This window comes from Oenanthe melanoleuca, chromosome 17, assembly GCF_029582105.1.
Source record: "Oenanthe melanoleuca isolate GR-GAL-2019-014 chromosome 17, OMel1.0, whole genome shotgun sequence".
NCBI lineage: Eukaryota > Metazoa > Chordata > Aves > Passeriformes > Muscicapidae > Oenanthe > Oenanthe melanoleuca.
Window position 1 is genome coordinate 5,715,451 of NC_079350.1, and position 10,246 is coordinate 5,725,696.

The following is a 10,246-nucleotide window of genomic DNA, read 5'->3' on the forward strand; positions in this document are numbered from 1 at the left end:
GCGTCGGGACCGCCCCCCGGGACCGGCACCGCCCCCCGCTCACCTGTGCGAGGGGACCGGCGCAGGGAGGCGGCGCCCCGGCTCCGCCGCCGCTCGGGCGGGCCCCCGGTGCCCTCAGTGCTCCTCGCCCGGCCCGGCCGAGCCCCCGCCGCCCTCACGGGCCGCGCCGCGCCTGACACCATTTGAACGGCGCGAGGCGCCCGCCTCACTCCTATTGGCGGCGCTGCCCGCCCGTCAAGCCGCCCGCCGCCTTTCCATTGGTACCGCCGGCGCCGGCGGGCGGGGCCCAGGGGCCGGCGCTGCGGTATAAAAAGCGGGGGCCGGGCGGGCGGGCGTTCAGTGTCTCTGCGATACAGGTACGGGCGGGCGCGGGGGGGGCCGCGCGCGGGTGGGCGGGGCGGGCGGGAGCGCGCGGAGGGGCGGGCGGGGGGCGGCGCCGCGCGGGAGGGCGGGGCGGGGGCGCGCGCGGCGCTGGTGGCGCTGCCCGCCCGCGCCGTCCGTGCTCGGAGCGCGGCGGCGGCGGCGGCAGCAGCGGGAGCCCCCGGCGATGCCCGCGCTGCTCCCGCCGCTGGCCGCCCCCTGAAGACACCCCTCTCTATTTGCCCCCCTTCTCCAGCGACCTCAGGCTCTGTCCCCCCTTTTCCCCTTCCCCCCTCCCCTTTATTCCCTCCCCCCCCGCCTCTTTATCCTCCTTCCTTACGACCCTCCGCACCCGCCCGGCTGCCGTGTGGATGCGGGCCGGGGTGCCTGGCTGCGCGGGCGGCGAGAGCCGATGCTGAGGGGCCGGAGGAGGATGGAGTGCACCCTCGATGCGCAGAGTTTGATCAGTATTTCCCTGCGGAAGATCCACAGCTCCCGCACGCAGCGAGGCGGCATCAAGCTCCACAAGAACCTGCTCGTCTCCTATGTGCTCCGCAACGCCCGGCAGCTCTACCTGAGCGAGCGCTACGCCGAGCTCTACCGCCGCCAGCAGCACTACCCCGACGGCGCCCCGCTCCTCGCCATGCCCGCCTGCCCGCCGCCCGCCGCCGCCGCCCCGCCGGAGCTGGCGGCGCTCCCGCTGCCCGCCGACACGCAGGACCGCGAGGCGCGGAGCTGCGGGGCTGCGCGGGGCGGCGCGGAGCTGCTGGAGGTGCCGGTGTGCGCGGTGCCCCCGGAGCTGCAGCGAGCGCCCTGCAGAGACTCGTCCCCGGGCTTCTACCGGGCCGCCGGCAGCGCCGGTCCCGGTGGCGGCGGCAGCGCGGCCCCGGGGCTGCTCTACGCCGCCGGCTGTGACTTCGGGAGCGGCGGGGCCCCGCACTGTAGCAGCCGCACCACGGTGCTGGATTTGGACACTCACGTCGTGACCACGGTGGAGAACGGGTACTTGCACCAGGACTGCTGCTCGCAGTGCCCCTGCTGCTGCCAGCCGGCACCGGGGCTCGCGTCCCCGCCGCCCGCGCCCGGCACCAAGCGCAAGTATTACCCGGGGCAGGAGGAGGAAGAGGAGGGGGTGGAGGAAGGGGAGCCGGGGGGAGGCGGGGTGGCGGGCGGCCCCCCCTTCGCCCCGTGCACCAAACGCGCCCGCTTCGAGGAGTACAGCGCCGAGCACCCCCAGGACTCTTCCAACATCTCCAACTTGATCTCCATCTTCGGCTCCGGTTTCACGGGGCTGGTGAGCCGGCAGCAGGCGGACTCGGAGCAGCCCCTCAACGGGCAGCTGTGCAGCAAGCAGGCGCTGGCGAGCCTGGGAGCCTGGACTCGGGCCATCGTCGCGTTTTAGAGAGAAGTGGGGGAGCAGACGGGGTGTGGGGGGGTGTCGACAAAACGGGGGTGCGATCCGAGGGACGGCGGCTCCGGAGGGGGGACCCTGAAACAAAGGCAGGGAGGGGGGTTGGGGCGAGGGGAGGGGGGGTGCCGAGGGGTGCGCAGGGGAGGCGGGAGGGCAGAGCCGCGCTAGTGTTTTATAAATTGTACAATAAAGAAAAAAAAATCTAAGATCTTGGGACTTTATTTTTGCAGAGATGAGAGAAAAAAAAAAAAAAAAAAAAACAACAAAAACAAGCAAACAAACGAAAACAAAACAAACAACAACAAAAAAAAAACAACAACAACGAAGCACCTATTTAAATAATCCTCTTTGTGTCCGCTCGGGTTCTCTTCGCGGCGGGCTTCCCGGGGCCGGTGCTGGCGGCCGGTAGCGCCACGTGAGAGCCGGGACCGGCCCCGGGACCCCGCGGCGGGAGCGCCCCCGGCCCCGCTCCCCGCCCCGCGCCGCCCCCGGCTCGCTGCGCTTCAGGGTGCGGACAGGGGAAAAGCCGCTGCTGCCCCATCGCTTTTGTGCGTTTCTTTATATATTGAAAAAAAAAAAAAAAAAAAAAAAAAAAAAAAAAAAAAAAGGTAGAAATGAAAACATTTCAACTTTCCTCCCAGAAGAAACGTGTGCGATGTGACTTCTTCCCACCGCTTGTGCCAGGGGAGCGCTGGAGGGTTCTGAGAGCTGAATGTGGGGAGGGTGGGAAAGGGAAAAACAGGGAGCGGGGGTCCCTCCGGGCTGCGCCCCGCCACGCCGGGGAGGGGGCGAGCCACCCCCGGCAGCCCGGAGCCTCCGCCTCGGTGTGTGCTTGCGATGCCGCAGGTAACCGTGTAACACGACTCACGTCTCCAATGTGTGTGTCGGGTCTGATCCTTTTTTTTCTTTTCATCCCCTCTCTTTTTTTTTTGTTTTCTTAAAGTTTAACTGTTCTGGTTTCAGCCTTCCAAATCATAAAACCAGCATTGTTTGGTCTTGTGAAGAGATTGTCTCCTGTAGAGTCTCTTGATTTTTTTTTTTTTTTACATTATTTTTTTAAAGAAAAACCTTTTGTTGTAAAAAGGTGGGTTTTCTGGTCGTCGTCCCCTCCTCTTTCGTTTGCCCACTCCCAACTTCACGGTATCAGCACTGTGTGTAACTGAGGATGCTTTGCCAAACGGTCTGTTGGGGTCTTCTTTTTTTTCCTGCTCCTTTTTCTTTGTTTGTAAGCCTGTATTTTTGTGCATATGGAATTGTATATCACCGGGTAAAACTGTTCAGATTTGTTTAAATTTATAATCTTAATAAAAAGTCGATTATAAAGTTGCTGTGCCCTTGCTTTCCTTCGCCCCGCAGCCCGCTGAAGCCCCTCTCCTGAGCCACAGCTTCCCCTCTGCACCGGGGAGCCTTTGCTAAACTCCGACCCCCGCCCCCCTTCCCCGTGTACCCCCGGGCCTCGGAAAAACCCCTTTGTCTCCTCCCCAACACCATCCAGATTCACCCTCTCCCCATTAAAACACCCACAGCCCCCCTCCCGCTGCCAGGATGCAACAAAAGCCCCCCCTTGGGTCCGGCTGTGCCGCGCAAAGCGAGTCCCAGGTGGGGAAGGGGCCGCTGGGGAAGGGGCCGCAGCTCGGGTCCCTCTCCGGGCGGGGGGAGCAGCCAGGAGCCCCCGGCCCTGCCTCGACCCGCACCTGGGCAGCGCCGCCGCCTCCGCGGCCCCCGACGCGCTCGGGAAGTTTTTTTTAAGTTGGAGTTTGTTATCCCCGCGCGGGGCCGCTGGGTGGTGCGGGCGGGTTTTCCTTTTTTCCCCCTTTTTGTGCATGTATTTCTCTCCTCCCCTCCTTTACCCCACAGGAACGAGCCGGGGCCGCTCCGCACCCCTTCAACACGTCCCGGCCACCTCAGGAGGGGAGAATTATTAATTCTTTCAACCCTGTGCATAACGCGCAGTTTTTAGCACGCAGCGCAAATCCCGCAGATGGAGCCGTCCCTCTGCCCCCGCACCCCCAGCAGCTCCGGCACCCTCCCCCAAATCAACACATGGACAAAACCCCCCCGTTCCATCCCCGTGGGAGCGCCCCCCTCCCTTCTCCCGGGCCGAGAGCGCAGCCGAGGGGTTCGGGAGCGGGAGGGGTCCGGGGGCGCGGAGCCCCCGGCCCGGCTGCGCCCCCGCTCCGCGCCCGCAGCGCCCCCTGCCGCCCGCCGCGGGACCCGCAGCGCCGCGCGGGCCGGGGCAGCGCGGAGGGAGCGAGGGAAGGAGGGAAGGGGGGAAAGAGGAGGCGGCCCCGAACCCCCCGGGGGGCAGAGGAAGGGGCAGGAGCGGCAGCGTTGTCCCCAGCCGCAGGTGTTGCTGTCTCCGGGCAGCCCTGTCCCGCTCGGGACACGGCAGGGCTGAGCGCCGCTCCCCTCCCCTGCTAATCCTCCAAATTGCCTCCCCTCAAAAAAAAAAAAAAAAAAAAAAAAAAAAAAAAAAAAAAAAAAAAAAAAAAAAAAAATTACAAAAATTACAATTAAAAATACAAGCCCTGTAACACACTGCCCAGGCGCGGAGGAGCTGCGGGAGCACTGCTAACCGCACCAGCGAAACCTGAGCTGGATGCTTTGACCATGGGATGCTTTTCACCCATGGGGTCATGGAATGCCCCCTCCCAGCCCCGGCTCCTCAGGACGGGACCCCCGGGGCCTCCCCCGACCCCATCCCGCTCCCTTGCCTCGGGAGTCGAGGCTCCCCGGCGCGGAGGTGGCTGGAGAGGGGCCCCGGCAGTGGCATTAGGAGAAGCAGCAGCTCCTGCATCCATAGCCTTGGCTACTGCACACAGTATTTGGGTGAAGTTTTGAAACCCAGGTGCTTCTGCGGACAGGTCAGTGCAGCCGGCTGCTGAATCTTAAACCCAAATCCTTTTCCTACAGCCCGTGCTCCAGGCAGCCCAGCCAGACAGGGTCAGGGCTCGCTTTAGCCCAGCAGCCACATACACACATCCACCACCCTCCCAAACCGCTCCCCATCTCCCACACTTCGAGGTTTCCAGTGATAAAGGGGCCATCAGCAGGCGAAGCACCCGTTCTGCAGGAGTTCAGCACCCCAGGAGCACCTATCCCTCCAAATCTCTCCTCTCCCGGGGGCAGCCAGCTCTCGCCCGCCTTCGCAGTGGAAGTTTCTGGGGCTTCAGTCAAGGTTTCAAAGGCTGGAATTGGCAAAGACGCCTCCGCATCACCGGTACCCACATGGGGAGGGGGAGTCGGGGTGCATATGCCACAGGGACACTCAAAAATCCCTGTCACTGACGAACGAGGAGATCCCACAGCTCCGCGGAGCCGCGAAGACTCACACGCTCTCGGTGGCGCAGTTATTTATTTATTTTAAACGCTGGTACATGACATTTTTCTTCTTACGAAGGCGGCAGCAGCAGAAAGCCCATCACAGCCTCTCCTGAAAGCAGAGCCTGGAAACCAGAGTCTCATCTGCATATTCATAAGTACCTGATAAATTAATCATGATGGCAGAAGCATTCAGGCTAGAAGGGAGGTGACAGGGGAAGGTTGCACCCCCCAACACAAGCCCATCCTCACTCTCGCACACGCTCCTCGTCTTCCAGGCACAAAATGTTTTGATCCCTTCACAAGTCGGCTGAACCCCCTGGGTGCTGCGGGGAAGGGGGCTGTGCCCCCCCAGCACGCCCCCCACCCCTCCTGTCCCTGGCTCCTGTGAGAGATGCAGAACAGATGGGCTGGAGCAGGGTGGAGGACCCAAAATCTGAGGGAGCTCAGCTGCCACCCCCCTAGCCCAGCCGTGAGCTCTGCCCCACCTTTAGCTGATGCTAAGAGTTTGACCCTAAAAATCCTCCCACGTCCTCTCTCCCCTTAGTGCTCTCCCGGCTGAACGGGCATCGCCAGCATTCTCTGCCCGCAGCCCTGGAGCGGGAACAAGGCTCAGAGAGCTCCTCCGGAAGGGACAGGTGGAGTGTGGCTGGCACAGAACCGCAGGCGGTGGGAGATGGGGAGAGTGAGGGGAGCCAGGGGGGTCCTGCACCGTTCCAAGGCACAGGGAGCCGGCTCTGTGCACACACCGCTCGCTCTGCCAGCTGCGAGACAGCTGTGGCTTTCCCTTCCCGGTGCAAAATGCTCTCCACAGGCAGATCCGCTGTTGGTGGTGTCCTCAGGGCCACTCCACCGAAACCCCTTGGTCTGGGGAAAGAATCACCTGCCCGGAGCAGAGACGCTGCCTCCGGTAACAGAGGCAGAAATTCAAGCCGAGCCTGGAGCAGCGCCTGAGCCCAGCCCGCCTTTGCCGTGAGCGGCAGGAAGGGCAGAAGGCACCTGGCAGCTTCCTGCAGAACCCAGGAGAGTCCAGATCTCGCTGGATTTCCCTGACCCAGAGGCAATTGCAGAGGTGGCTGCCGGGCTGGGCTGGGTTCACCAAAAGCAGAGGGCCAGCACAAACCCAACACTCCCAGTCACAGGGTTCTGCCCTGCACCCCCAACACCCCACTGGTGCTTGGAGGGCTCAGATCTGCCCTTAGGGAGTCATAGACCAAGCCCAGTGTCAAAACCAAGTCCTCAAACCACTGAGGCAGCTCAGCTTGGACGAGGATGTCACTGCACATCCAACAGGAGGGACAGGGACGGACACAGCGATGGAGAACCAACCCTCCCATCTCCCAGGCTGCCAGCCCAGCTCACCCCAGCTCCCAGGGGGAGGTTGGACACCCACCCGAGGAAAACCCACCCTCACACCACGAGCCAAGCACCAATTCCCAGGAGCTGGAGCTGCTCCACGTCCCCCTAAAACACAAGTGCCACGAACAAGCCCATACCCAGTGCCAGCAGCCCATCCTCAGAAGAGCAACTTCGTGCTCTGCAGAACCCAGTGCAGGATCTATTTGTCCTTCCTTCCATCTGTTGATTTTGAGTCAGATCCCTCCCATCTCATCTCCCCAGCTTAAACATGAATGAGCAGAAGAATATTTTGGGATCTGCACGTGCTAGCAGATGTTTGTAGGAGTCCCCTGCAGAGAGAGCAGTAGGATAGCAATGGGGGACCCAGCAACATGGTCGAGAGGCCACTGCTGTTAGAGGTCTGTTTAATATGTTGGGTTTGGTCTGGGCCTGGGTAATTAGCACCTGAGCAATAATTATTCACGCTTGGCCTTTCTATATCCTGCTTATAGATTCGATGATTAATGTTGCTCCTTGAGTTAAGCCTGCCCTGGGTTTACCAGCACACAGTGGGAAAGTTAGGAGGAGGCTGTTGTGTGGCAGAAGCTGCTGTCCCTCACATCGAACAGCAAAAACAGCACAATAGAAAAACTGGAGTAAAAAGCACTTTTCACAGAAGCAGCAGCCTCTAAGCACAGAGCAGCCATCTCAGCAACACTCTGCCACCACCATCAATGCACAAGGAGCTTGGTTGTACAGCAGGAAAAGCAAAAATCCTCCCTCAGCATTCAGAAGACACTGATGCCAAATGATTCAGGGGTTTACTGGCACCCCAGGGACACGAGCTGGGCAGAGCTCTGCAGAAAAGTTGGGGTGCACAGACCCCCTCAGCCACCTTTCCATCAGAGAAACACAAGGAGGGGTCTGCAGAGAAGGACCTGCTGCCCCCATAAGCTGGGAAATGGGGAAAACCAGCTGCTAACTTCTCCCCATTGGGGCTTACATAGCTCAGCCAAGCAAAATCCATAAGCCAGTGGTGGGCTCACCTGCTCTCCTAAGCACTGGCTCCTCTGGTGTCCCTGCTGGTCCTGGTCACCTGCAGAAGGTCCTGGGGCTGCTTTGCAGCACTGTTGACCCAGACCTTTGGAGGCTGAGGGCTTCTGCAGCTGCTCCACAGGGCAAAAGACATTTCCAGCAGTCACTCTCTGGGATTTCTATGCCAGACAAGCAAGGAGCTTCATCCAAGATTTTGGCCAATGCCAAACAGCACAGGGAGGGTGGAATGGAGCAGAGGAGATGGCCAAGCCCAGAGGCAGAGCTGCCCTGGCTCCTTTTCCTCAGGGAAAACACTGACTCCATGTCTCATAGCTACAGGAGCACAGAGAGGAGAAGCCCCCACCAAAGCCTCCTCTTATCCTCACCCCTGCCCCATGACTGGTCCAGCTGAGCAGAATCACCTGTCCCACACCTGCAGGGAATGACACAGAGCATTAACCCCATCTGTGCTTCTGCCCAGAGGAGGGCAAAGGGTTTTTCTAGGGAAATCCCCACATGCATAATGCTGCTGTGGACTATTCCTGCTCCCTGACATCCTCCTCCCTTTTCTGGGACTGAAGCTGCCCCTTCTAGCCTGGCTGGGAGGTCCCCCTGTGTTCCTCCCCCCATACATGTTGTCCTAAACTCATGAGGACTCCTGTGCCAGAGCACAGCATCTGCACTGTGCCCCTGCTCCCACCTTTCCCATGTGGGAAGCTCCAGCAGCCACTTCATGGCTCTGCTGGGCTCAGCCCCAACAGACAGGAGCAGCTTTGGGGCAACCCCACCTGCCTCAGGTCCCTGATTAATTCCACACTTCCATTCTGGGAGCTCCATTTCTAATAAAGAACCCCCAAAGCAGTGCTTTCTCCCTCTTTTCCTCACCAAAATGAGACTTTTGCATTGAAATGTGTGAAGCTGCATTTTTTTCCCTCCCTTTTTCCCCAGGTTTTGCAACATGAAAGTGGATGTTGATGTGAATGGAATTTTGAAATTGGAGACTGGGCAGTTCTGTGCTGGGAGGTGACTGTTTGCTCACAAAATCTCTCTTTTTCATGCTCCCCGATTAAATTCTGCACAATTATTTTTGTCTCCTCCTCGCCCAGCCAGCCCGGTGCCCCGCGCTGCTCCTGCTTTTGTTTCTCCTCTTCTCCCTGGTGAGGATGAACAAAACACCAACCATTGCCCATGCCCACTCCTCCTCCTCCTCCTCCTCCTGCTCCTCCTGCTCTCCCGGCTGCCAGCGCAGCCCGGTGCTGCCCGCCTGGCAGAGTGCTCAGGATCCCGAGATATTCCCATGAACTCCCCCCTAGCAGGGAGCCAGGGCTGCACAGCTCAGCGAAGGGCATTCCAGCAACTCAGCCTTCTGTTTGCTTTGGTGCTGGAGAGCAAACACCAGCCCCAAATACGTGCAAAGGGACGGGCTTCACCCTCACCAGCGCTGGTGTGAGGCAAGGGAAAGCTCTGCAGACAGCTTGCAGCAGGACTGGGCTGGGATGGGGGATTCCCTGCACACCCAGGGTGTCTGGGGAATGCTCAGGGCCAGAGAAGCCCCACACCCAGGCTCTGTGTCTGCTCCATTCCATCACCCATCTCCCCCCAGCTTAATTGTGTGTTAGTTGTGTGTTGTCCCCACAGCACCATGAGCATCCTGGCTCTTCCACTCCCATATGACCCGAAGGCAAGGCCATGGCTGGAAAGCCCCAGAACCAGGACATGCAAACGCCAGGCTCCGTGGTGCCCTCAGCTCAGATGAGGGGGAGGATTGAGTCCCCAGTTTCTCCCCCTGGAGTTACCACTGGATTAACTCAGCCCTAGGTTGTTTCATCCTGAGCTCCCTCAGCTCAGCCCACTGGTGCCTGCAGGGTCAGGCACTGCCTCCTGCTTATTCCTGGGCTCAGGATCTGTTGACTTGGGAAAATCCTCAGGTTTTGGAGCACATCTATTTAAACAAGCAGCACTGTGGCCATCCAGGCTCTTCCCCTTCTGCCCATGGACCATGGAGACCTCGTGCTTCAGTCTGGTGGGAGGAGAAGGGAAGCCAAGTGCCAGCCAGGGCAGATCAGTGATTCCCACAGGGTGCTCTGGATAGGGTGCGATCTCCTTTCTTTGTCCTCACCACAACAGACAGTGACCAGAGCACCCAGACACATGTTTGGAATAGGCAGGATAAAGGGTGCAACCAAAGACTGGCAGATGGAAACCCTGCAAGAGGGAGGAATTCTGGTCCATCAGATCCCAGTTTCAAATCTTCCTTGGTTCTGGTACCTCAGGTTGCAGTAAATAGGATCACAGCACCAGGCTGGGCAGAGGACACACAATGAGCTGCTGGAAGCCAGCTCATGGTCAGCTCCCTGGATTTCATCTTACTGATGTATTTATGTCATCCCATGCCCAGATTCACTGGGTTTGATGGTGTTTTCATCCTTGGTCTCCAGGTGGGAAAGGGAGGCAGTGTCCTCAGGTAAGGTTGCAGCAGGGCTCCAGGTAGAGCAGGCAACTGAACACACAGATCCTGAATCCATCCCGACCACTGGCAGCTTTCTCATGTATATGAAATTTATGTTTGACTCTCTCCCCAGGGATTCATCTCCCATCTTTCACCTTTAATTATAAAAATTAGTAGGTTTGAGGTATATTTGATGGTTTTTCTTTTCCTGTGTTGACAAAGTGCAATACTTGATGACTCTAACCCTAAATTCTCTGTGACACAGATACCCTACCAATTATAAAATACTTCCAAGCTCGCTCCATAAACCCCTTTGCTGTTGCTATTAGTAT

At 59.3% G+C, this 10,246-nt stretch overlaps 1 protein-coding gene across 1 annotated transcript; it reads left to right on the top strand.

Moving 5' to 3' along the window:
* Positions 1-472: 472 nt before the first annotated feature.
* Positions 473-3,097, top strand: IER5L (immediate early response 5 like). Its single transcript, XM_056504965.1, has one exon. It carries the CDS (start codon positions 773-775, stop codon positions 1,760-1,762), a length of 990 nt encoding a protein of 329 aa, XP_056360940.1. The 5' UTR covers positions 473-772; the 3' UTR covers positions 1,763-3,097.
* Positions 3,098-10,246: the final 7,149 nt, after the last annotated feature.